Source organism: Miniopterus natalensis, chromosome 15 (genome assembly GCF_054644295.1).
Source record: "Miniopterus natalensis isolate mMinNat1 chromosome 15, mMinNat1.hap1, whole genome shotgun sequence".
NCBI lineage: Eukaryota > Metazoa > Chordata > Mammalia > Chiroptera > Miniopteridae > Miniopterus > Miniopterus natalensis.
In genome coordinates, this window is record NC_142095.1 from 2,782,731 (window position 1) to 2,809,478 (window position 26,748).

Sequence of the window (26,748 nt, forward strand, 5' to 3'; positions counted from 1 at the left end):
ACTCCCTGAGGGAAATGGGGGTGGAGGAGGGTGCGCTGCTGCGGAGCCCTTGAGCTCTGTCGGAAATCTGGGAGGTGTCAAGATAGGAGCTGGGGGAATATGCCACAGCCAGGGCCCCCCTCGAGGCTGCCCACGAGGGCCCCTCAGGGTTGAGGACACTCCCGTTGCTGGAGTAGTCAAAAGACAGTCTCCAGCATCCCATCCCCTCCCCTCCCCAACATTCTTGCTGCCAAATGAAATCTGGCAGCTTCTGAAAATAGCTCCGTGCTGCAGCAGGCACTGTGCCTGCCCTTCAGCAGGCTGGCACACAGCTGGGGGTGGCCACTGTGGGCAGACGCTGGCGCACACAGGGCCGGGGGTGGGTGTCACACACATAGCACACCGGGCGGCGCAGGGCAGGGGCATGGGGCAGCTGCCATCCTTCCTCTCTTCTGACCTTCCCATGCCTGGAGAGACCACGGTGGCCCTCAAGCCAGCGTGGCACGCTCACTGGGTCTTAGAAACCCTCTCCAGGAAGGGTACAATCACTACTGGGTGTGAGTGGCTGCCCTGGGGCCACTTTTGTCCACTCATCTAGACAAAGAGAAACACAGGAACCAGAGGGAAATGGCAAAATTGGGTTTATTAATAGGACGACCCAGCAGTGTTTTCCCATGTGGTCTAGGGTTTCCCAGCCAAAAAAGGGGTGATCAGGGAAGCAGGCTGGGTGTCAGGCACTTGTCAGCCCCCTATCAAGGGCAGTGTGGGGCTGGGTCAGCCCGGACTGGCAGAGAAAAATGTTCTCTCCTCCGACTCAGGCAGGGACCAGACTTTCAAAGCGTCCCTCAGTAGCCCTCCACTGCCTTGGGTCTTACCTGGAGTATAAAAAGGGACCCCTGATGAACAGGGAGCCTCCTGGCCCTGCCCCCAGCCATCTACTCTCACAGTCCACCAGAGTCCACCAGAGCCCACCGGGGCAGAGTGGAGAAGGAACCGTTACGGAGAGAGGCTCTCCTCCCTGGGATCCCGAGAGCAGGTGGGGGCAGAGGAACTGTACCAGCTTTTGTCACAGTGACATTTTCCAAAGTAGAAAAGCGTTAAAAATACCTCCCACCCTCAGCTGAGAGGAGAGGCCACTCTTTGGATAGGGGATAGTAACGGGAGGGCTGGGCCCAGGGCCTGAGGGGGAAGAGCTCCAAGGCCCTGTGGGATGGGGCTGCAGCAAGATGGGCTGGACTGCCCAGGGGGGCCGGCACACTGACCCTTGGGCCTCTGGAAGACCAAAGAGGCTAGAGTGAGAGGGGAGAAAGACCAACATCCCCGGGAAGGCAAAGGCGGACAGACCCTCAATTGCCCCTCTGCCTCCCTTGCTCGCTCACTCGGCATTCATAGACAGCAACTCTGTCCCTGGTCACCATGGCAACCAATGGCCAGATGCTTTTCCCAAGGCCAGGCCCATCTGCCCAGCCCACGGGGGAGTGTCTGCACAGAAGGAGGGAAGCTCAGCCACAAGTGGCCTAGAAGTCTAAGGCCATTCCCAGGGCAGGACAGAGCCACGGCTCAGGCCACTGTGGATGAAGGCACTGCAGCTGCAGAAGGCAGCTCCCTAGCCCCAGGCACCGCCCCTCTACGGCCTGAGCCTGAACCGGGGCCCTGAAGGAGGTGTGGGGTCACAGTCCCCCATCCTGAAGTTTCAAGTGACAAATTAAGACACACAAAAATAGTCCTTTTGTTTAAAAAAGTGACCCTGGGCCCTCTGGGTCAGGGCCTCAGCCCACTCCAGTCTGTCCCCAGGCCCAGAGGCCCAGCTTCTCTGAGGCCCCATGAGCTACTGGTTGTTGCAGCCCTGGGAGGCCGAGCCGCCCGCCTGCTTCTTCCTCCGCTTGTTGAGGAGTCGGTTGTTAGAGGTCTTCAGGTCCTTGATCTTCACCTGGTCGTAGTCCACTCGCATGGTGGCCAGGGCACTGGTCATCTCCTCCTGGGGACAGATGTCAGGATGTGCTGACCTCCGGAGCCATCACCCTCCTCCCTGGGCAGCCCCTTAATGTCAGCGATGGCAATGACAACCTTTGCTGCCCAAGCAGCACTGAGTCCCTCCATCTGCATCACACAAGCCTCCCTACAGTCCTTTGTGGGAGACGTCACGCTCATCCACTAAGGCATAGAAAGTGCCTAATGACTCCCTGGGACAACACCAGGGTAGGTAGCACAGGGACCTGGACCAATGTCACCTGCTCAGAACCACAAGGCCAGCAGGGACGCTATCTTACTGGACATGCAGGACACTGGGGCCTGAACATTGTGCCCTGGGAGCCTTGGGGTTCTGAGCTGCTGCCCAATATGCTCCAACCTGGCCTCTGCTGAGTCTAAAACCAGGCTGAACACCCTCCTAAGTGCTGTAGATTATAAGACGGGTTAAGGCCAAAGCTTGGGGTCGAAGCCCCTTCACTGAGCCCCTGGCCCAAAGCCCCCCTTGGTTGAGGGAGGGAGCCAGGAGCACCAGCCTGAAGGGGGCAGTGCAGCTCAATGCTGCAGGTGCCACAGTTGGACCACCAGTGTAGTCATCGACACCTTGTGCTCCACCACCCCGGAGTCTCTTTTTCCAAAACCCTGGCACCTGCAGGGAAACTGAGGCGGGGTTCACCCACCTTGACTTCGTCCCAGTGGTCTTTGTCTTCCTGCAGCACTCGGGCCGTGTGCAGCGGGGTCTGCGGCACCACCATGGATTGCTGGAAGGAGCCCGAGCCCATGGGTTAGAACCTGCAGGCACCTGGGATATCACTGGCTCCCCACTACCCCTTCTTCCAGTCTTAGGTGGGGAAACCGAGGCTCAGGGAGGCGAAGGAGCCTGACCGGAGCAGTGGCAAAGGGAGGTCATAGGTGGGGCACTGCCACACATCTGCGGCCTGCACCAAGGCCTCCTGAGCCACCCTCCTCCTGCCTGGGGGCCCTGCTCGCCACCCTGCCCACCACAGGACCGGGCGGCGCTCACGTTGATCCAGGGGTGGCTCATGAACTGCATGATGGTCATCCGCTCCGTGGGGTCCGTCTTCAGCAAGAGGCGGATCAGCTGCTTGGCTGGAGCCGAGAGCGTCGTGGTGAGGGCGCAAAATCCCTCAAAGCCAGCCCCCCCCACTCCCCAGAGACCATAGCTCTGCATGCGCTCCCAAATTCCTAGCCCACGGAAACAGCAAGCTAACAGCTCTCTCGTTGTAAGGCTGTTGGTGTCGGGGGTCATCTGCTAGGCAGCAGTGAGGAACTGGCACAGGGCTTGTGGTCCCCAAGAGGAAAGTATGAATGAGGCACCAAGAGCTAGAGGAAGTTTTGAGCAGACAAATCTTGAGCCTATTTGACGGGTATAGAAACTGAAGTTCAGCCCTGCCGGGCGTGGCTCAGCGGTTGAGCATCGCCGACCTAGGATCCAGGAGATCAGGGTTCGATTCCCGGTCAGGGTACATGTCCGGGTTGTGGGCTGCAGCCGATCAATGACTCTCTCATCATTGATGTTTCTACCTCTCTCTCTCCCTCTCCCTTTCTCTCTCTGAAATCAATAAAGATATATATATTTAAAAAAAAAAAAAAAAAGAAACTGAAGTTCAAAAAAGTCGAGTGACTTGCCTAGGGTCACACAGCTGGGGTGCGGGGGAGCTGGCACAGGAACACAGGTCAGTTTGACACCAATGTGGTGTCTCCCGGGATGAAGGCTGATGGGCACCGGTGCAGCGGGGTCACTCACCATCCTCGGAGACCTCCGACCACTCAGGGTTGGGGAAGCCATACTGGCCCAGGCGAATCCTCCTCTTCATTCCCGGGGAGATGGCCTGGCCCGTGTTGGAGTAGAAGGGCGGGAAGCCGCACAGGCTGCGGGAGGGCGGGGGTGGTTTGGCACAGGTGTGGGGGCAGCGCCAGAGCCGACCCTCTCTCCTCCCCAAGTTCCTGACCGGGGAGACCGGCGGCCGGACGCCATGGCGACAAGCCCAGCCCTCTGCCCCCCGCCCCGGGCTCCTCCCAGGGACACTCTCTGCCCTTGGTATGGAGAGGCCCATCCGGCAGCCCGAGGAAGGGGTGTCCACGACCAGAATGGAAGAGCAGCCTGCGCGAGGGACCTGCTCAGTCTCGTCAAGGGCGTGTGAACTGAGGGTGCCTGGCGGGGGGGGGCGTGCAGGAGGTGGAGGCGGCTGTACTCACAGGATGTACATGATGACGCCCAGGGACCACATGTCACACGACTTGTCATATTTCTCTGGACCCAGGACCTCAGGAGCTGCCAGGGCAGAGGGCACAGGAGGGCTCTCAGTCCCCAGGGTCCTAGAGCCCAGGCAGGAGCCTGAAGCCTGGGCAAGGTGGGGAACAGGTGTCCGTATGAGAGAGGGGGGCAGAGCAGACTGGTGTCTGGCACCTTCTGGGAAGGCAGCATGTGTGTGAAGTTGGGGGAGGAAAAACAGCTCCCAGAAAAACTCAACGCGCCTTTAGGCTGGCTGTAAGAAATGATAGCTCCCAGCTCCTCTGGGCCGGTCTCAGGCTTGGTGAGGGAAGAGGAGAGATAGGCTGGGCTGGGGTTTGGTGAGGTCCCGTCCTAGATAAAAAAGCCTCAGCCACCAGCTGCCCCGCGTCTCTTGCCTCCCTGAACACACAGGGCAAGGAGGGACTGGGGGAGGGCTCTGGATTCCACGGTCAGTTTGGATTCCATCTCACGGGGCCTTGGTCTTTCCGTTAGTGCAATGAGATGAGTAGGCCAGAAGATTTAAGTCAAAATACTGCAAAACACGTCCGGGTAAACAGAGTGCCATTTCAGTTGTCTCGAGGCCTGCGCACCCCTTCAGCAGCTCTCGGAAGGCCTCTCCTCAGGGAGAAGAGCCCCGGGCGAAGGAAGCCATCACCCCACACTCAGGTGACGCACTTTCAGCAGGGACCTTTCCAGATCTGAGGGCTGCCTGCTCCCAGGGAGTGAGGGACTTTTCCAGGAAGCATGAGTGTGCATACCCCAGGTCCTGTCCATGCCCTGGCCTAAGGGACTCTCTCCCACGAGGCAGGTGGCTGGTGCCTTTCCCCTCAGGCAGGGGGAAAGGCCTGCTCACTTTCTGTATACGAATCCCAGGAAGATATGCACGGGAGAAAAACCACCAGGCTGGGCTCTGTCCAGAGCTGATGGCAGCCTTTTATCACGTATATATTTAGAGCTGCTGTGATGTCATTCAGCTCACAGGCCGCAGCCAGAATTTTCCTGGATCTATTTTCAAAGGCAGAAGCTGAAGTTCGGAAGAATATTTTTGCAGCCTCCGGGCCCCCCCTCGTCACTGCCTCCACGCAGACGGGATGACCCCCTCCCTCTTCCTTGGGCTTTCACTCTTTGACTTCTGCAACCCACCAGCTGCCCCACACCGCCGCAGGGTCCAGCATGGGCGGGGGGGGGGGGTACAGGCCACGTCCCGAGGACTCACCCACGTAGTAGGGAGTATAGCAGGGTGTCTGCAGGGCATTCTGGGTGGTCTCCTTGGCAAAGCCAAAGTCAGTGAGCTTCAGCACAGCATTCCTCTCCTTGGACGTGTAGAGCAGGTTTTCAGGCTGGGCCCGGAAGAGAAAACATTGGTCTGGAGTTAGGCACCAGGTGGGGACAGAGTCCCAAGGTGACCTTCAGCCAGACCTCCTCCCTCTCTCACCCCAAGGGAGGCAGGAGGAGCCAGGCCCCAGGAGAGGAGTAGAAGGACAGGGCGTTGGGTAAAGTTCCAATGTGGAGCCAGTGAAAGCTATTTCTCAGGTTCTAGTGAGATGATCCGACCTTGGACTGAGATCAAAACTGGGAAGCAGGTTTTGTCTACACAAGGGAACCTCCTCTGCGGAAGGTTTTCCTCCCCTTGGGAAAAAGGAAGCCAGGACCAGAACAAAGCAAGGGTTCAGAAGGTGAGTCTGTCGTGGCGGCATGTGGATCCAGAATCCGAGGAGAACTGTAGGGTTGGCAGGACCCAGCCCGAGCAAGGCCCTATTAATGCAGCAGCAGACCTGCAGCTCTCCTAGGCCCAGCGAGGAAACAAGCCTTAGGAGGCTAAGGCTCTTGGCCTGGGCAGAGGGCCCAGGGCTTGCAGATTCTGCTCCGACGGTGGCTGGCACATGCAGTGTATGCAGAGCTACCTCAGTTTGCATTGCGTCAGGCTGATCTCTAAGACCCAGGCCTCCCTGGAGAGGAAACTGGGAGAGCTGAGCCTCCAGCACACCCCTGAAGCCCATCCATGGAAAGAAAGAGCAGGCTCGGCAACTGCACCCGCTTCCGCTCCTTCCTCCTTGCGGCCCAGCGAATGGCTTCTTTCCCTTAAAAGGCTGGCATGAGGGTCTAACCTATCGAAACTATGGCGATACTTCAAAGAAGCCCCAATAGTGTCAGGCAGCCCCTGCCTGCGGCCCAGCACATTACGTGTTCACAAAATTCCTTGCTGAATGAACAAATGAATGAACGAACCCCAGTGTGACAACTTTATGATCTTGGGTAAGACACTTAATCTCTCTCTGAGCCTTGGTTTTCTCATCTGTCAAATGGGTAATGTCACCTAACCTCACAGGGTTAAGTGAGGGTTAAACGAGACACTTGCCAGGGCCTCCTGGCTTAAAGTAGGCACTCAGCTAGTCTCAGGGCTGTTGGGACTACAGTGTGAAGGAATCGAGGAGACCCATCTGGTCAGAGCAGAATGAGAATGCTGGGATCAGGAGAGAAGAGACAGAGAAGATCAGTCTAGGCCAGGAGGCAGAGCCCTTGAAGGGACTCAGCCCCCATCTAGTGGGTGCTGGGAGCCATTGGGGGTTGCGGATCACCCTTCCCTCCCTGGCCGCCCATCCCAGGGCCTGGAGCCTCACCTTGACATCTCGGTGAGCGATATTCTGGCTGTGCAGGAACTGGATGGCTGTACCAATGTCACGCATGATCTCTGCGGCTTCTGCAGACATAGAGGAGGGTGAGATGCCAGTCAGAGGTTGGGCAGCCTGGGGCCCCCACCCTGTTATCCCCCTGGGACAGCCAAGATGGTGACAGCACTCCTGCAACCCAGGACCCCCATCTCATACGCCTACCCCAGTCACCCTAATTTCCTCTGGGGATGCCTTAGCCCACCTAGACCTCTTTCCTCAGGCCTGGGCCACCTCTTCCCAGCTCAGTCGCTGGTCAGTACCAGAAGCTTAGAGCCTCCATCCCAATGTCACGGAGAGCCCATATCCAAGAAGGTGCTACAGACTTACAGAACTCCTTGGGGCAGGGGCACACCCACTTTGTCTCACCCTCTCTTGTTCAGCTGGGGAGACTGAGGCACAGAGAGGAGCAGGGCCATGCCCAGCATCACACAGTAACTCTGTGTGATCCATCTCAGCCCAAATCCCCCCACTGACCCAGCTGCACGCATGTACCTCTCTCAGTGAAAGCCTGGTCGCCACGCTCCTGAATCCTGCTGAACAACTCACCACCTTCCATGCTATAAGAGAATGTGACTGTGAGCAGGGACAAGGAGAGCTAGGCATCATCCTGCCCTGCCTGAATCGTGGCCCAGGCCCTGCTGCTCTTGCCCAGGGAACAGTCACTGGCAGCTCCCCTGTGCCTCGAACAGCCTGGAGCGTGGTGGGCTGTCAGCTCGGGTGGGTTGAATTGAACTTAGAACTAGGGGAGGGTAGTGAGCTCAGATCCTCCCCAGGGAGTCCTGTATTTCCAGTGGCACTACCCTCACCTGGCTGAGGCTTGGGCAAACCCACCCCCACACAAGTCTCAGTTTCCCCAAATGAGGGATGTCGACTGTCATCAGGACCACTGTTTTCTAAGCACCTACTGTGTGCTGTGCCCTGGGCAAAGAGCTTCGTGTACACCGTTGTGTGACCCTGGGCTGGTCCCTTCACTTCTGTGCCTCAGCTTTCTCTTTTGTAAAATGGGGGTTATAGCACCAGCCTCACAGAGCTGTAAGGACTAAATCAGCAATACACAGGGAGCACTTGGAATGGAGTAAAGTATAGCGTGAACGCTGCATTGAGATCTTCCTCCACATTTTACATGGGAGCTACAGAGGTTAACAGCTGCCCAAGGTCACACGCCTAATGAGGGACAGAGCCAGGGTGTGAACCCCAAATCTGACTCAAGAGCTGCTAACCTGTAGGGTAAGGGGGGCCCAAAAGGCAGACGGGGAGGAGCTGGAGGCCCAGACACGGGCCCAAGATCTGAGGGAGGCTAGGCTGAGCCACAGTGCTCGTGGGAGAAGCCTGGGCAGAGGAGGCCATGGGCTCCTGGTTCTGGGTTCGGATCACCCAGCCTCTAATGGGACCATGAGAGCGCAAACCCCGGTAGGAAGGGGAAAGCTGAGGGACTGTGCATGTCCCCGCTTTCCCACCCCCACCCCCAGCACCTTCGGGCTTGGCGGCCGCCTCTGACAGCTCTCCCAGCCCCTCCCCAGGGTGGAGCCAAGCTGTTTCCTCCCACCCTCAGGGGCTGGGGTCCCCCCGGGGCTGCTCTCTAAGGAAGAGCCCCTGGGAGGACGCAGGGCCTGGGGACCGGGGGACCAGCGGGGCGAGGCGGGCCGCGTACCACTCCATGATGAGGAGGAGGCAGCGCCTGCCGTGGTGCATGTTCTCGTACACGTCCAGGATGCGCACGATGTGGGGGCCACCTGAGGCCTGCCAGTGGTGCTCCACCTCCTGCCGGGCCTTGGGGCTGTCGTACAGGAGCTGGGGGTGGGTCAGCACAGACAGGGTCAGCTCACAGCACCCCCCCCCCCAGCAGTGCCACTGCCCTCATTGCGGAGGAGGACACCAAAGCTCAGAGAAGCCCATGAGCTGCCCAGGGTCACCCAGCTTATGAAGAATAAAGTGAGGATTTGAATCCAGGTTTCCCTGATTTTGATCCAGGGAGCCTCTAGACTCAGGCAGCCTGGCCGGCGACTCGGGAAGCCCTGGGAGGGGGCTGACAGCTTGGAAAGGCTCCGAGGCCAGAGACGCCCCCACCTTCCTTCTCCGGACGAGAGAAGTGGAAATCGAACGGGTTTTGAAGTCCAATCGCACATCAGCTGTGGGACCCCAGGCCAGGGGCCACACACCCCTTGAGTCTCATTTGTACAATGGGATGGCACGAGGGTTGTGGACCCAGAAATAGAGTCTGGGAGCAGAGAGGACCCTAGTTGAGGGAGGTGACCGCCTGGTGGGGTGAAGTCCCGGTTTGGGGCTAAATTTCTCCAATGACTCAGTGTGACCTCAGGCAAACTTTCACAGCTCCCAGCCACAGCCCGAAACTCTGTAAAACAGAGTAATGACAGTCATCTCCACAGGATGCGTCAGACGAGGCAGGAAGCTGGTGGGCGGCGCCGGGATCCTGCTCAGGTTCACTCAGCCCTGGGCTATGGCTGCCAACCAGGAGGCCAGTCGCGGACACGAGCAAGGCCCTGGAGTGGTCCTGCTCAGAGGAGGCCCAGGGCGACAAGAAGTCAGCATGCAGGGGGAGATGCCCAGAACGGGGAGAGGGCTTGCCTTCCTCTCCCACTTTCTTCCTGCTTCCCCTGGTCCCAAACATGTTTAGTTCTGGCTAGAAGGATGAACTTGCTGGTCCCAAACTGGCTGCCCTCCAGTCCCTGTCTATGCACATGCACTCTTGCCCTCTCCTTCTCCATCGGGTCAACTCCCTCCTCGGGAGGAACCTCCTGGGCTCAGTTCAGAGGTCTCCTCCTCTGGAAAGTCCTCCCAGCACCTGCTCCAATGGTTTTTGCCTCTGTACCTCCCACCAGGCCAGAAGCAGCTGGGGAGCAGAGGCAGGTCATGTAAAGCTGGGGGTCCCTGTCAGGGGCCTGGCAGGAAAAACTGAGCTCCTGAACAAAGGGAATGGGGTGGGGGGGGACGGGCTGCAATGGGAGGGAGCTGGAAATATGGGAGGGACAGGAGGAGAGGCCAGAGAGCTTCAGGGCTCTGCCTTTACCCAGTGCTTCCCCGAGGTGGAGGGAGGTGAAGGGAGATGGAGGGAGGTGGAGGGAAGTGGAGGGAAGTGGAGGGAGGCGGAGGGAGGTGGAGGGAGGTGGAGGACTCGGAGCTGCCCTGAGCCACAGCTTCTCAATGCCTCCCACCCCACTCAGTCCATATTTAGGGACTCATTTCCCATACAAATTAAAATAGTCCTTCTCTGAGTGCCAAGGCCCTGAGAGCAGACACAGGAACAGGGAGAGGACTGGCCCTAGAAAACACAAATGCCACCACTGGCTTCTGCCAAGGCCCCACCCAGGCCCAGCTGCCAAGAAATATCCTGGGCTGTCACTCTTGATGCCTAGGGCTGACCTTGAGTGTGGTCCCAAACCTCTTAGAGCCTCCGTTTCCTCACCTTTCTTCCCCATAGCCAGAGCCTTCTCTTCCAGGGATCCTCCCAATGTCACCTCCTCTCAGAAGCCCTCCCTGACTATCCTGTCTAAAGAGGGCCTCAAGGGTCCCCCATTTTCTCTCTACCCTTTGTTTTTCTTCCTTTATATGCATACTTTGTTTACTGAGGTATTCTTTACATGCAGTAAAGTGGACCAACATCAAGAGTCCAGCTCAGTGAGGTTTTGTTGCTGTTCTTTTTATTACCAGTTCAATGAATTTTGACAATTGTACGCACCCCTGGAACCCACACCCCAATCAAGACAGAAAATATTTCCAGCTCTCTGGAAAGCTTCCCCCCCAAACCCTTTTTACCTCCCTCCTGTGTAGCACTTGCTCACAACCTACAATTAACTTGTCCCTTTTGATAACCCTAATCTCACACACACGCGCGCGCACACACAGGCACACACACACAGATTGCATTTCAACGTGCCTGGCTCTGTTCTGAGCCCTTTTTAATATTAGGGGGAAGGGACTTCATTATCACCATTCTTTAGATGAGAAATTGAGGCACAGAGAGGAAAAGTAACTGGTCCCAGACCACGCAGCTGTTTCCCCAGCCAGGTGGCCACCCTCATCAGACTGTGGGCCCAGAAGGGCATCCAGAAAGGCCAGTGAGCCTGGTCACCACTGGGTCCCAGGATTGGGGTGTAGGGCCTGGCACAGAGCACAGGCTCAGATAAATATTTATATATTTAATAACCAAATCTATAAATGGGTGGTGACAATAAGAAGCCTTCACAATGCATCACGAGGACAGAGTAAGATTAAATTGAGGAGGACCCAGGAAGGCTCAACAAATGAGAGACAAGACAAGCTGGCCAAACTTGTTCCCACTGTACCTCACCCACCTTCTCTGGTGAACCAGACTTTATCTCCTCTTCTAAGGAGCCCATCCTGACTGCTCCAGTCCACAAGGCCATTGCTACAAGTTGGCTTCACTCATGTTAGCACATGAGTCCACAATGCCCTTCATAAGCAGTGCTCCCCAGCAAAAGCCCCATCTTCCTAGGCATGGGCATGGGCGCAGGGCTAGGAGACAGGAGGCCAAGGTTCTCCCCTTCTCAGTATGAACTTGGGCCAGTCTTTTGCTTCTCTGGGCCTCTGTCTCCCCAATGTTAAGCTGCTAGATTAGGGGGAAGGGAACAAAAAGGGGGACCTCTGGTCAGGGGCTCCTTGCAAGGTACCTACTGTAGCCCCACTCCCACATCCCTGCCCCCATGGAGTAGCACCAGGGTCTCCACAGACCCCATATCCAAATGCATGAACCCACAGGGGGCCACCTGACATCTTGGTCCCTGGTCACAGCTTGGAAGAAAAGAAGATGAGGCAGCCTTCTGCCAACCCAACAGACCCCACCCTTCTTTCATTCCCCTCCTACATCCCCTAGGCTTCCCCAGGGGTCCACCGAAGCTGGAGGGTCTGTGATGGCTCCTGGGCAGCTCCACAGCTCCAGCTGGCACCCAACAAGAACCCCCCACACACAACTGAGAGGTGGAACCCCAGCTTTCTCCTGGGGGAGGGGGCTCCTGGCTGTACTTGAGGTGCAGGCCCCAGGGAAGTGAGCAGAGTGTGGGATGTGAGGCGACATCTCCTTGAACAGAGGGCACTGCTCTAGCCTCAGGCTTTGATCAGTGGTTTCCACCTCCCTTCTCTCCTCACTCTCCTTTGCCAAATTCCCTTACCTGCCCCCAGAGCCCGCAGCTGGATGGCTGAGTCCCCTACCAACCCCACCGGACCATGGACCCAGCAAAGGTTGAGGGCAGAGGGGCCCACGGCCCTGCAGCATCACCAGGTGGAACGGGGGCCTCAGAAATGGCCACGTCTCCTCACTACTTCCCGCAGTGTCCCTTCCCACCCAAGGACAGTGGTTGCTGTGGGTGGAGGGGCTGGGCAAACAGCAGCAGCATTTGACTATTTGAAAAACAATTTGCTATTTACAAAACACCCTCTTCCTCTACATCTCATGGGAATGCAGGGTGCCACCCTGTGAGGCAAGCAGGGCGGGGACCATCAGCCTCAATTTACAGATTGAGGAAAGAGAGGCTCAGGATGATGAAGTCACTGCCCCGGGGCCATCTGGCTGGACGATGGCAGGGCTAGAGGGACCCAGACAGCCCCGACCGAGGTGAAATGACAGGAGGGGGTGACCCCAAGTTACAGAGGTACTGGCCAAAACTACAGCTTGCAAGACTCGGGGAAACTTGTTCTGAAATAAATGTGAGCACAGGAGCAGGGGTGTGTGTGCAATGGGAACATGGGTACATGCAGGTATAGGGGTGCATGCATGGGTGTGTATGGGTGTAGGGAATGTGGGGGATGTGCGTGTGTGGGCCATGGGTATGCACGTGTCCCCAGCCTCTGAGATGCTGACGTTGGATCCCCAGAGAGTGGAACCCATCCATCTGTCCATTTTCTCATCCAATATTTTCTACTTCTCTGAAGTGCCTAGCAGAGAACTGGGCACAAACAGGTGCCCAAGAAAGACTGGGGTGTTGCTGTCACAACTCAGCCTGACAGCTGTGCCCAAGCAGGTGACCAAGCCCAGCCCCCTCTGCTCAAACCTCCTATCCCACTGAGACCCCATCTCTGTTGCCCAGAACCATAAAAGCACTCCATCCGCCTTCCTAGAGCATCAGAGCTGGGGTGTCTACAGCCATTCTGGAAAGACACAGCCTTGGGACCAGCCCCCAGCAGCCTTCTCCAGCCACCTCCCAACCCAGGAAGGACCCCCAACCAGGCCCACGTACCCACCCACATATTCAGTGTCCACAGCCAGCTCGCTCAGGGCTCTTCTCAGCTAAAAGTGTTCACAGTATCTCCATCTGTGTCACACACACAGGAGGCCCAAGGCCACCAGCCTGGATAAGCAGCTTCCTCCCCGCAACCTCCACACCCCCAGCCACTTAACCTGCAGCTCTCGCTCAGCCACCCCGTGGCCCCTGCCGGAACACCCACTCCTTCCGGGGGAAGAGAGCTGGCCTGCAATTTCTCCATCAGTGAGCACTGGCAAATAAAGAAACATGAATGCTGGGTTTCACGACAACCCACAGCCTGAGAGCCATCATCCCGACAACAGAGGGAGCCTTCCAGAGGCCAGGAGTCCAGTCCCCTCACTGCCCCGTGGGCCACAACAAGCCCCACTCTTTCCACTGCCCGGCTCACTGACAGCAGGGTTTCAGGCATTTATAATTCTAGAGCATGAGAGAAGCCAAGTAAAACAAAAATGTCAGGTTCTCTTTATAATGAAGAGAAAGAAAAATGTACCAGAAACCCATGTCAGTTCACAACTGTAATCGAGCGCACATTGTAATTCTGAGCTTCCTGGGAGTCTTGGCAAAGAAGGAAACCAGGTAGGCTCCCTGCTTTATCACCCCACAGAGAGAAGCACGTTCATTCGTTCACTGAACTTTTGCCAAGACCAAATTCTTTTTTTTCTAATCCTCACCTGAGGCTGTTTTTTCCATTAATTTTTAGAGAGAATGGAAGGGAATGAGGGAGGGGAAGATGGGGAGAGGGAGAGAAAGAGAGAGAGAGAAACATCAATGTGAGAGAGCCACATTGACCGGCTGCCTCCTACGTGTGCCCCGACCAGGGCTGGGGATCGAACCTGCAACCCAGGTACGTGCCCTTGACCAAGAATCGAACCTGCAACCCTTCAGTGCGTGGGCCGACACTCTAACCACTGAGCACACCAGCCGGGCCGCCAAGACCAGATTCTTAAAGCAATTTAGCATTAGATGTTCTATGAGGGAAAAGTACAACATCCGGCAATGCCTTCAATGATAATTTCGCAAAAGATCCAGAGTCAGATGACCATGTCTCATCAAGACCGCGGCCGGCGCGTGGCACTGTAGCCTGGCACACTGGGGGGAATGCTGAGACGACAGCGCCAGGCCCATCACTCTCCTGGGATTCCAGCTTTGTTCTGGGCCAGAGTTTGGAGAGGAGAAAGGCTGGTATGTCTCCTGACACCTTCCCTCCTGCCTGGGGGTCTCCTCCAAGCCTCAGGCAAGGGTGGACACTGCAGTGCGCATGCTCAGCACCGAGCACTCAGGTAGCAGAACCAAACAGAATATTACAGAAAAATACAAGTTTTCAACTCTTTTTTTTTTTTTTTTTATTGTGGGGAACCTCTGTTCTCTACAGGGGAAGGTTAGAGAGAAGAAAAAGCACATTGAATCTACCACACCCCCTCCTTAACAAGCATTTTCAACTCAGCCACATTAAGGTCCCTTCTGACTCCCAGTGCTCTGGCTATTTGGGATTATTTTCCCCTGGGTTAGGAGCACACTTCACCCTGTCCCCAGCAAGCCAGTGTGACCCTTGCTGGCTGCTCTGTCCACTCAGAGCAAAGACCTTAGCCCCAGGGATGGGACAGTGTAGACTGACCTCAAGTTCAGGGTTCAGAACAGGACTGTCCTTTTTTATTAATCCTCGCCTGAGGATATGTTTTTACTGATTTTTTTTTTTTTGAGAGAGAGAGAGGAACGGGGGTGGAGGGGGGGGAGAAACATAGATGTGGGAGAGAAACATCAATCGGTTGCCTCCTGTATCCACCCCGACCAGGGATGAAACTCACAACCTAGTTATGTGCCCTGACTGGGGATTGAACCCACAACCTTTTGGTGTAGAGGATGACTGACTGAGCCACCCAGCCAGGGCAGAAACGTCCTTTTAAGGCCTCAGTATCTTCCTTATAAAGCCAGAGTCCCACCTCCACCCCTACCAAGGGCACTAGAGCTATTGAGGAGCTGCCTGCCAGATCAACTCCAATGTTTTAGCCACAGTTTTGCATTAGTGCCCCCGACGTGTGCCATGATTCTCTCGCACACTCATTTCCCCGGCTTTCCCAGCTCATTACCGGAGCTAATGGAACCAATTTTGCAGCAATGGGTTAGCTGGCCTCATGCCAGATCAGACCTCACTTCATTAAGCTCTGACCACGTCCTGTCCTGCGTCTCACCCCATCCACTGACTTCTCCTCGGTGGTTCGCTAGATTCCGCTGAGCCCAAGTGCCCAGGCCCGGGCTGGGCGCTCTCCCTTCCGGGCAGCGTGACCGTCACTCCCTGGTGCTCTGCCAGTGCTGTGCTGGCCACAGTGCTTGGTCACAGCCGCCACCTCATTCAGTCCTCACCATGTCCTGAGAAGGCCCAGCATCATCCTTTCACTGTGCGGAGCTGCGACTCTGAGACATTGAGTGACTTGCCAAAATCACACAGCTGAGTGGTGAGAGTCAATATCTGAACCCGTACCCGTTGGCTCCTGGGCAAGGGGGACCGCGACGACGGCTGCTGAGCTCCTTTTATGTGTGGAGCTTGGCCCCACACCCCTGGCTCAAGCCCAGGCTCTGCCACTGTGGCTGTTACAGTCGTGATATGCCAGGAACCCCTGCCCTGCACCAGCCACGTTATGACACTGAGCTCCTGTCCTTCTACAGTCGCATCATCAGCCATCATTTTCAGCTGAGGAGACAGAGGCACAGGGAGGTTTTTGGCTTCTCTGAGTCACATGGCCCACACGAGCCACCTCCGAGTCCCAGAGTCCTTTGGGAACCGGGACTAAGCCCTCATGCCCAGGGAAGCCTGCCCATTTCACAGATCCCTTTCTGACTCCTGCATAGTTACTGGTCCTGCCTGGGGGCCAGGTCCAGAGCGAGGTACCTGCTGCCACAGGTGCTCTGGCCTTAAGAATTTGGGGTGTATGGATGAGTTACTGCCAATCAGGATGCTTAATGAGGACCCAGGGCCTAGGGAACTGGTCCTGGCTCCTTCTCTGCCCTTCTCTTTTCTGTCCAGAGCTGGAACCTGGCAGAGAAGGTGAGATGGGAAGACCAGGGCCTCCTGAGAGAACCCAGGACCAAGGAGGGCCACCAAACAGCTGCTTTTCTCCAGTGCCAAGGCCTGAGTACCTGAAGGGGGTGGGGGGGACACAGCTGACAGGCTGGGAGCCTCCCTGACCATCTCCCACCAGAGTCCTGGGAGGGGAGGGAGTGGCTGAGGCTCCAAGAGGCTGTCTTCCCAGGAAATTCTGCTAACGCACATTTTGAAATTGTCAAGTCTCAGGAACACAAGACTCTTTTAATTTGCTAAATTTTGGTGGCCTTGGTTTATCTGCTGCCCACCAGCCACAGACAACCTGGAAACAAAGGCAGAAGTGTCAGGTCTACGGAGGGGTGGAGGTGGGTGGGGTGTGCTCCCAGGCAGGGAAAGGGAAGGAGAGCAGAAACATGAGTGCCAATTGGGGCAGGCATTTGGGGAATGGGGGTTCCTAGTGCCTCAGGCCAGGGACCATGCACTAGGAAGCATCTTCATTATAAGACAGAAATTTCAGCAAACACAAGTGTTCAATCCTAATCTCAGAAATAATGTCCCCTCAATGGTCCCTCCTCATGAAAAGACCCCACCTTGGCCACAGATCTGTGTCTCCACGGGTCATTTGTGCCACAATGATGCCCACAGAGCCGGTACAGGGCCACAGAGGGCAGCCCACCTTCTCTGAGCAGGAGGTGACGAGGTCAAGTGAGGCCATGCCTAGGTGACCCCCACTGAAGCACCCAGCAGTCCTTGCCTCTGGCCAGCTTTGGAGAGAGGGACCGACCACCCTCCAGCTCTCAGAAGGATGATAGCTGGTCTCTCTCATCTGGAGGAGATGCCACAAAGATTAACGAAGGAATAAGAAGTGGGGCACTGGGGGGATGGACTAGATAACCCCCAAAGGCACGGTGCAGAGATGCCAGGGAACCTTCTGACTCCACCCCACAGATCTGCTCTTCCCCCGACGCCAACATTGCCTCTGCTTGCCATTCCTCCCTTCCACGCCCCTGCAGCTCCCCACACAGGCCTGGCTGAACACAGGCATCCGTTGGTCTACTCAGACTCCACCCAAGGGAGCCAAGGAAACTGGAATCCAACCTCCCTTGGCCTCTGACCCCTCTCTCTCCCCCTCCTGTTCAGCTAGAAGGCTCCCAGGCTCCAACACCCAGCCAGCTCCTGGGAAACCTGCCTAGTCTCTCTGACCATGCCGAGGAGCCATAGATGTCGCCCTGGTCGGTTTGTTCAGTGGTTAGAGCATCGTCCCATGCACTGACGTGTCGGAGGTTTGATTCCCAGTCAGGGCACATACCCAGGTTGCAGGTTCGATCCCCAGTCAGGGTGCATGCATGAGGCAACTGATCAATGTTTCTCTCTCACATCGATGTTTCTCTCTCTCTCTTGAATCAATGAAAAGCATGTCCTCCAGTGAGGATTAAAAAAAAAAAAAAAAAAAAAAGGAGGCATAGATGTAAGGAGAAGCAGGGGAGGGAGGAAGGCCCCCCACTCTAGGAGACCAGGGTGGTAGCCTCACAGCCCTGAGGGACACTCCTGCGGTGGGAATGGGCTGCAGCGATCATGCCCATTCTCTTGAGCCTTCCTGGGGTAAAGATGCACCTGGTACAGGCTCAGCCTCGCTGCAGGATTTAACTGGACCATGGGGTACAGTGGATGGGGGTCTTCAACCTGAGTCATAATCCCAGAGTTCCTGTCCCTAGCAGAGCACAAACCCTGCTGGTAGTGCCATCATGGCTGACTGTCCCCCCTAGGAACCCCATTTGGCAGCTGGCTCAGGAGAGGCATCTTGGGGTACCCTCCAGCCAGTCTCTACGCTGCCCATCGACTTGCAAGAGCAGCTCTAGCTGGGGACAAGGTGAGGCCCACCACCTGCCTGTTTCCTGGCACTGCCCGTGTCACTGCCCACCAAAAGGGTATTCCTAGCCAGAAGGGGGCGCTTGCCAAGCAGAGCACCCAGCCCTTCACCTTACAGCCCGTCAGGCTGTGACCTGGGAGAGGCCCTGCTCCTGCTCCCCAGCCCAGCCCAGCCCACAGGGAGGGATGGCTGAGAGCCACGACCTGGCTGCCAGACAGGCTGGGGTTCCAGCCCAGCCTGGGAGTATCCCTGCTATGGGACACCGAGTAACTTTGCCTTTCCAAACCTCAGTCTCTGCATTCATGACATGGGGTGGCAACGACCCCTTCTTAGATTCTTCTGGGTTTGTGTTCAGTATGTAGGAAGAGCTCGAAGAATAAGGGGGTGCCCTCACCCCCGCCCCCTAGCTGTGTGCTGCTGTCTGCTGGAGAATGCGCAGCCATGCCAGTCCCTCTGCCACGTCCTGAGAAAGGGGTTGGTTATGCTGGGGGGACATCTACAGAATGAGCTGAGAGTCCCTCATGGAGGCTACACCCTTAGGAAGGGCCCTGGCCCTTCATGCCCCTAAAAATAGCCTCTGAGCTTCACTGAGGTGAGGGGTCAGGTGCAAGGTGCGGGCTGGAGTCAGCTGCTCTGGGGAGCTCATGCCAGGTAGTGCAGGGACAGCGCCCCCTCACCTGTGCCCTCAAGGGGGAGGCAGGTTGCACGCACCTCACATCTCAAGCCCTCCCAGCCCCTCCACAGGTACCTCCACTGTCTCTGAGGCTCTGGCCCAGGCCCCAAGCAAAAGTCTCAGACCACTGAGCCATATAAAGAGACCCAACAGCAGAGGCCACAGCCAAAGCTGGCTTCCCACACTCCACGGGGGACGCCTCCGGTTACAAGCTTGGCCCAAATGCTCCTGACTCCACTGCTCCAGCTGCCAAGGCCACCAGCACCTGGCCAAGGCCAGCAGCAGGAGGGGACATTGCGAGTGGCATGGGCACAGCCAGGCACTCCTCCTTCCTGTCCAACATCCCCACTCCCTGTGACTAGGATGAATCCCCAGCACCGGGCCAGCCCCCATCTGTCCTCTGCCTGCCCTCAGCCTGCAGGCTGCAGAGAAGAGGTCCAGCCGAGCCTGAAACCATGAGACACACAGAGAGTGGCCAGGCCCGAGGGGGGGGGGGGGGGACTGAGTGACAGCAGGAGAAACAGAGCAGAGAAAGAAGAAATCAGAGGGACAAGAAGGCAGAGAAGCCAGAAAGCTAGAAAGCGCTGCAAAGAGAAAGCAGCGTGGACGAAGCCCCACTTAAAGATAAAGGAAACCTTAATGCCAAACCTGCAAGAAACCCACAGTCAATAATCCCAGCGTCTCAGGTCTGTCCAGGCTCCTTGTCCCCACAAGCAGACACCTCATACCCCTGCTCTGAGCAATACCCTGCGGTTCCCACACAGCAGGATTTTAATCACAGCTAATCCACTTAGCTCCGGAGCGACGGGCAGTACACACCTCTGTGCCCAGGAAGGCCGGCCCTCCCCGCACAGCCTCAGCTAAAGGGCAGCCCAGCAGCCCCAGCAGCCCCCGAGCGCCCGCAGCAGCACTCCGCAGAAGTCCTGGTGATGCTGCTGGCAGGAGGGAGGGCACCGCAGACAGAGGCCTCCGGTGGGGTGAGGGATGAACCTGAGGTGTGGGCAGATGGAGAGGGAGAGGGAGAGTCCCCGCCGGCCTTCTGTCCTCATCCTTCAAGGCTCTGCACAAAGGCCTCTTCCTCCATGCAGCCCTTCTGTCCTCCACGGCCCCCCGGGGTTATCAGGGCCGAGAGGTCAGCCTTGCTGAGAACAGCCACATCCTGCCTGGACGCAGGACAGTGAGTGGGGAAGTGGTGCTCCTCGGCAGGCACTGAGCTGTCCACACCAGGCAGGTTGTCACACACACCCTGTGCCCTCATCTCATCACATCCTTCTCAGGCCGCAGACCGGGACCAGGGCAGGCAGCCTCCTCCTGGAGCCCCCGCCTGGCCCAGCCCTCTGCACCCACAAGGCTTGGCATGAATCACACAATCTTCCTGAGGTGGCCCAGCAGCCATCATGGTCCTTGTGCACTGGCCTTACGGGATCACCACCTGTCCATTCACAGGCATGGAGTCCGGCATAGGGAGGAGATGTGGCAAACACCAGAGCGGCACTTGGGGCCCAGCCTGGGCTGCCCGGGAGCCATGGAGCAGGATGCGCGCATCTTCCCAGGAGCCAAGTCTCAGAGACCCTCCCATAGCCCCATAGACGTGCATGAAGCATGAAAAGGTGATTTTGATGCTAAGACTCTGGCATTAAACTGCCTAGGCTCAAGTCCCAGCCCTGCCACTCACCAGCTGTACACCTTGGGCATGTCGCTCACCTCTCTGAACTTAAGTATCTTCATCCATAAACTGGGAATGACAGGGATTAGGTAAGAGAACACGTGTCGTGCATGGGAAACAGGGCCTGCCAGACAGAATGCTCTGAAAAACTGTTAGCTGTTGATGAGAACCCACAGCATCAAGGCCTAAAGCCTGAGAGCTGGCATTGGCTCCTGGATGGAAGTCCCAGCAGAGGGGACCCCCACGGGACGTGGGAGGTGGGAGAGCAGCTTCTAAAGCTGTGGGAAAGGCCAGCTGGGCAGGGTGTACAGCATCTCCAAACAACCCACTTCTGCTGAAAGTTCCACTATTTGCATTTCTTAGGGTTTGATGCCCTCCCTAGGATCTTCTTTTAAAAAGCAAATTGCCAGCCCAGGCAGTTCAGCAGGAGGAAGCACCTGAGTACCTCAAATACTTCCTTCCAGGAGAGGGCACCCTAGGAGAAGCTCAGGGCAGTGAAAACACTGCTGGGGACTTGTGTACAGGGCCACCAACCCCTCCATACACTCCCTGATATGTTGACTCAGTAACAAGCAGCTCTGCAGAGGCTGATCTGACCGGTCTGGAGAGGTAGGTGAGGGGGTGGCAGGTGCCAAATGAGAAAGTACCTGGCCTGTCTGGCAGCCACACCAAGCCCAGCCCCAAATCCAGCTCTGCAGCACCAGCTCCAACAGGCCAGCCCCGCCCATGAAACAATGCAGAGATCTCCTGGGCATGTGGATCCAGTCCCCAACCACTCCACTCTCTCTGACAAAGACCAGAAGAGGAGGGCACTGGGAGCCCTGAGGGGCCCCAACATGCTCCAATGGTCAGAGGACAGGGCCCCAGCCCCAGAGACCAGAGAGCAGGGCAAGAAGGAAGGCTCTACCTCTCCTTCCACGCGATGAACCCCTCTGTCTCTGTAAGGCCTTTTATTGTTTTTATTTATCTTAGTAAGTGCCCTGGTTACCGCTGCCTGCCAGAAGGCTGAGGACCACACGTGGGCTGGGCAGGAAGTCAGGAGGGGAGGGGATTCTGGCCTCTGCCACAGTCCCATCCCAATCAGGTGACATGACTTCTGACTACTAACTCCAGGTCCCAATTTTCATATATGTGATTAGGATTGAGGGGCTGGGTCTCAAATGTGTTGGGGTGACTGATGGGGGACAGATCTTCAGGGCTGTGCCCAGTTGGGAATGAAGCTCAGGGGTGCCAATTAAGCGGTTAGGCCTGAAAGGGAGCACAATCAAGAAGTCAGTAGGAGGCAGTCCCCAGCTCCCATACACGGCAGGCAGTCCTCCGGCTCCTGCCAAGGGGACAGCAGCAAGTGCCTAGGGTGGCATGACTGCACCAGCTGCGGAAGCTATCCTTGGGAAGGAGCCTCAGCGTGTGAACAAAGCCAAGATGGACCAAGCCAGAGGTCAGGGGCTGAGAGAAAGGGGAAGAGGCCCAGCTCAAGGAGGAGGAGCCTGCTCTTCTAGGGCGCCCATAGAATAGCAACAGCCACAGGGTCAGTGACCACAGTTCTTCCTGTTTTATGAGTGCCTGCTGCTTTCCAAAATTCATGCTAAGTACTATCTGCCATCTTGGGCAACAAGACTGAGAGGATGGGCATGGAAAGAGGCCAGGGCACTAGGCCTGGACCACCAAGAAGGGCACAGAGGGCCTGAACGTGTCCAGCCACAAGACAGGCAAGCTGGGAAACTGGGGTGTAGGTCTAGGGAGGCAGAAAGATATGGAGCCCAACCTAGGCTGACCTGGGCAGCTGGGGAGAGGGCTAGGCAGAGGCAGAAAAAGGGCTGAGACCCATTCATGGACCAGATGAGCTCCCTGGGCCCAGGCCTGCCCATGTGCTAAGGTCCCCAGGCCCTGGCCCTCCTGGGCAGGGGGTAGAGAAAAAATGTAAGTGGGAAAATGCCACCTCCCGCCTCAAGGCGAGAGCCACCACTCACAGGACAGGTCCGATGCACCAGAGGCTGTGCTAACCCCATCTGGAAAGTGTAAAACGAATACGAATCTACCTTGCTGAGTAGGGACTTCAAGGCTCGGTCACTGGTGTGAGGGGGCAAGAATGGGAAGGTGGGGGCCAAATCTAATCCATGTTCCCCTTGAGGGCCAACTTAGGGCCAGGCCTGAAGGTCCTAAGCCAGTAGCCCTAGCCATGCTCACCCATAAAGCCGAAAGGGGTACAGCAGGGGAATCGTTCTCGGCTGGCCCCAGCTCTCCGTCCAGAACAGAGAAAGCACTGAGGCCCCACATCCAAGAAGAGGTGCTTTAGAAACTGCTGCAGTCACTTACCAGGCAGCACCTATGGGGAAGGGTAGGCCAGTCTGCTTAAAGCTGGTGCTGCCTGGGGCCATACACCGCAGCCTCCCGCTCCGCGCCCGCCTCGCTCACAGCACCTGCAGCAGCACAGGGGCCAGTCAGAGCTCAGCCCTGGCTCACAGGGCCAAAGCCTTGGTACTAAGAAGAGGTTCTTACCCGGCTGGGCCTGGCTCAGCGATTGATCATCGACCTAGGAACCAGGAGATCAAGGTTCGATTCCTGGTCAAGGCATATGCCAGGGTGGCGAGCTCCATCCCCAGTCCGGGGCATGCAGGAGGCAGCCGGTCAATGACTCTCTCTCATCATTGATGTTTCTATCTCTCTCTTTCCCTTCCTCTCTCTGAAATCAATAAAGATGTATTAAAAAAGAAGAAGAAGAAGAAGAGATTCTCTGGCCTTGGGTGGCCCCTCCCCACACAGACTGCACCCTGACGCTAACACAGGTGAAGGGGCTAAGACGGTGTCAAGGGAGAGGGTAGAAATGCTCACTTCTCACCCCCTGAGCCTCATCTCCCCTTAGAAGAGCTGTCTTTTTCCCTGAAGGACTCCAAGGGATTGCCTGGGGCTCCAAAAGGGCCCCAACCCCACTCCAACGCTAGGTTAGTAGGCAAAGGAGCTGTGTCTGAGACCTGGCCTCAGCAGCCCAGCCCTGAGCCTCCTCCGGACCCATTCTCCTGATCCCCTCGAAGACCACCCTAGGGATACGACCTCTATCAGCCCTAGTGACCCTGGGAAAGACACAGGGAGCTGAGCCCAGGTTCCTGCTCAGACACTTGCAGACCCTGTGCCCTAAATAAGTCCTGTAGCCTCTCCAGGCCTCCATCAGGCTCTACACCAATTACTGTACGCACATCATCTCAATCCAAGCTCACAACAATCCCTGTCTCTCCCAGAGGCAGAAACTTGGCTTCAGGACTCCTGAACCTAGTTCAAGGTAACAAATCTGGCAAATGCAGGCCAGACATTAGAGCAGGACTGTGACCTCAGGCTCATAATTGCAACATCTATAAAACAGGAAAATCCTTTGCTGTGTTCTAACCTCCAGGAGCCACTTTCCTTACCATCCTCTACCCATCCAGGTGGTCACTGGCACAAGCTGAAATTGACTAAGGTTCCCAGATTCAAGGGATTCTGGGTACGGGGCAGAGTTGTGGGCCTAGAACTAAGTGACTTAAACAAACTAGGTGGCTAGATCAGCCACCCCCAGAACTCCCTTGACTCCACCTGTATCAGTGAGGTTTTAGCCAGGCCTCCAGGGAGCCTATGGTGTGACGTGGCTAGGTGGCTGGTCAGCCCTCTCCCCAGGAACCAGGGTGGGTCAGGCATGGGGCCCTGTGACTCAGCTGGAGCCCATCAACAGCCTCCTGCCCACGGGTGTGATGGGCATCAGCCTTGCCCACCAGTCAGCCTGGAAGGCTCCCATCACTCCAGCCCAGGCAGGCAGGGGCCACAGGAGAAAGGAGCTCCACCCCAAGCTTTGGTGGTGACCCGGCCTCAGAGGGAAATTCAGACCCATTCCCACCAGAAGAGCTTCTCATGGAAAGAGTGCCCCTCTTGGGCGGGAACACATAGGCCCAGCCAGAACCCGGGAGCCAGGAGCCACTCCTTCCCCACTTCCGGGTACAGCTGGATCTACCCACACAGACTCCACCCTTTGCTCCCTGGAAACTAGGCTAAGCCTCAGTTTCCCACCTATAAAGCAGGGAGGACCCGGAGCCTGGCCCTACAGGGGAGTATGAAGATGAAAGGTGATGCTGAACCTAAGGAGCTTAGCAGGACCCACAGGCCTCTGCTGCTGGACCCTGGGGGCCACCCAGGCGGCAGCGAGGGGTCACTAACCTTGAGGGCGCACTTCTGCCCCGTGCGCCTGTGGAAGCACTCCAGCACCTTGCCGTTCACACCCAGGCCCAGCACCTGCTTGGACAACTGGTAGTCGTCGGTCACGGCGTACTTCTTGGGCTCCCGCCACCCCGCGAGGGCCAGAGCGCCAGCTGGGCCGGGTCCGGAAGGTGCACCTGGTGGGGGCAAGGGGCCCCCCTGTTCCTCTCCTGTCTCGCCATCCATGGCCCCCGCGGGGCGCTCCGAGGCGGCCCCAGCCTGGGGCGTCCAGGGCCACCTGGGGAAGAGGGCAAGAGTGAGTTCCGCCCAGACTCCTCCAGCACACCCCAGCCTTGGAGACCCTGAGCCGGGCTGGGGGCAACGCTGGAGATGCGGGGCGAGCTGCCCCGAGAGTGGGGACGCGCGGCCAGGGGCGGTGGTCGCGCCGCCAGGGCACAGGCGCCCCGGCCCGGGCACCGGTGGAGAGAGGAAGGGGCCGGGGTGGCCGAGAGGTCCGGGGAACGGGGAGCCCAGGGCGGGCGCCCCTGGCGCGGGCGTACCTGACAGCAGCGCACCTGGCAGCGGCGCGGGCGACGGGCAGGCGCGGCGGTCGTGGGAGCCGGCGGCCAGGGGCGCCGGGAGCCGCGAGTCGTGCGGCCCGCGGCCCACGTGACTGCACCCCCTCCCCCGCGCGTCCACGACTAGAAGCCCGGCTTCGTCCGCCTTAAAGGGCCAGGCGCTCCCCGGCAGGGCGCGGAGGGGCGGGAGCCCGAGGCAGGCCCCGCCCGCGGGGGAGGGCCCACGGGGTAGGGGGCGTGGCTTCCCCGGCCTCGCAGGGGAAACCCACGCGCGAAAGCGGCGGGGTCTCGCGTGGGTTGTGCGAGCCCGGGTTTTACCAGCGACGTAGGAGGTGGCAGCGCAGAAAGCCGCGTTCCTCGGCGCCAGGCTGCCAGGGGACCCTCCAATACGGCTCCTAACGCTCGCGACCTCCTTACCGGTGCGCGGCCGCCGGCCTCCGTCCCTAAAACCTCCGTTTTTGCCCACGTGCTGAGGGCGATCGCATTCCGCTGTGATTCGCGTCTCTGGCACTGGCGTCTCCCCCCTTGTGCGCACCTCCTGCTCATACCCTGGGCTTATTGTTTTCCCCCTTGGGACACAACATCCTTAGACCAGAAACCCTGAGTTCCCATTTGGCCAGATCCATCAACTTTTCACCTTATAGTCTGGGCTTTTGCTGTCGTGTTTTAAAAGTCTCCTCTTGCCCTGGCCGGTTGGTTGGGGCGTCATCCCGCACACTGGAAAGTCAGGGGGTTCGATTCCTGGTGGGGCCACATACCTAGGCTGCGGTTCCCTCCCAGTAGGGAGCGTTTGGGAGGCGGCCTATGGGTGTCTTTCCCTCTCGCTTGGATGTTTCTTTCTGTCTGGTTCTTCCTCCCCCACTAAAATTTTTTTTAAAAGTCTCTTCCTTCCACCCCAGGAACTGATATTCTCGATTAGCTTTGTGGTTTTCCCTTCCACATTTAGGTCTGAGCTGAGAGCCCATCTCAGGCTTCCTTATTTATTTGGAGCCCGTGCTGTTAAACACTCTTATTTCACAGAAGAGGAAATGGAGGCCCCCGAGAGAAAACACCTTGTCTAGAACCGCAGAAGGTGTTGCTGTCTCGTTGGAGAAACCTGCGCTGCTCCTGCACGTTCCCATCCCCGCGACCCCGAGGCTGAGCGGCGCGGAGCAGGTGGCTCACCTGGGGCGAGGGGGGCGGGCTCGGCCCAGGATCCCTGCGCGGGCCTCTGCTGCCATCTACAGGCCACCTGCAGTACCGCAGGCGCCGGGGCCGCCGTCCCACCCACAGGTGTCTGAGCTGCTCTCCTGGCTTCAGGATTACGGACCAGCGACCCCCCAGGGCCTCAACACACAGAGGCACGTGGGTGTCTGCCCTGCCTCCTTAAGGCGACCTTCAAACCAACAGGGTTCAGTGAAACAGAAGGCCCTGACAATAGCCTCAACTGACCCACTGGACCCTTCTTTCCAAGCAGATGCTAGGTGAGTGCTTGGCCTGGGCACCCAATGGCCTCACTGGACTGAAAAGGGAGGGCTGTACCCATCCCATATAGCCGACACGACAGACACACAAGACAGAGAAACCCAGAGAGGCCAAGGAACCTGTCAGAAGTCAGCAGGCTGTCATGGCACAGCCCCTATCCCAACTCCAGGGCCCAGCTCTT

General features: G+C 57.6%; 1 protein-coding gene across 1 annotated transcript; it reads right to left on the minus strand.

Annotated features, from left to right (window-relative positions):
- Nucleotides 1-609: 609 nt before the first annotated feature.
- On the minus strand, nt 610-24,819 carry MAPKAPK3 (MAPK activated protein kinase 3). The gene is made up of 10 exons (XM_016216903.2): nt 24,547-24,819; nt 8,528-8,667; nt 7,369-7,433; nt 6,826-6,905; nt 5,421-5,544; nt 4,168-4,243; nt 3,716-3,840; nt 2,972-3,057; nt 2,628-2,708; nt 610-1,957 (listed from the first exon to the last, which is right to left on the minus strand). The coding sequence occupies exons 1-10, from the start codon at nt 24,769-24,771 to the stop codon at nt 1,808-1,810; spliced, it is 1,152 nt and encodes a 383-aa protein (XP_016072389.1). The 5' UTR covers nt 24,772-24,819; the 3' UTR covers nt 610-1,807.
- Between the last annotated feature and the right edge of the window lie 1,929 nt (nt 24,820-26,748).

Coding starts and splice junctions, on each gene's coding strand:
- MAPKAPK3 (XM_016216903.2), bottom strand. CDS start 24,771: ATGGATGGCGAGACAGGAGAGGAACAGGGGGGCCCCTTGCCCCCACCA. Junction 8,668..24,546: donor GGCAGAAGTGCGCCCTCAAG/GTTAGTGACCCC, acceptor ACCCACCCCCAG/CTCCTGTACGACAGCCCCAA. Junction 3,841..4,167: donor GGCGTCATCATGTACATCCT/GTGAGTACAGCC, acceptor GCCCTCCCGCAG/CCTGTGCGGCTTCCCGCCCT.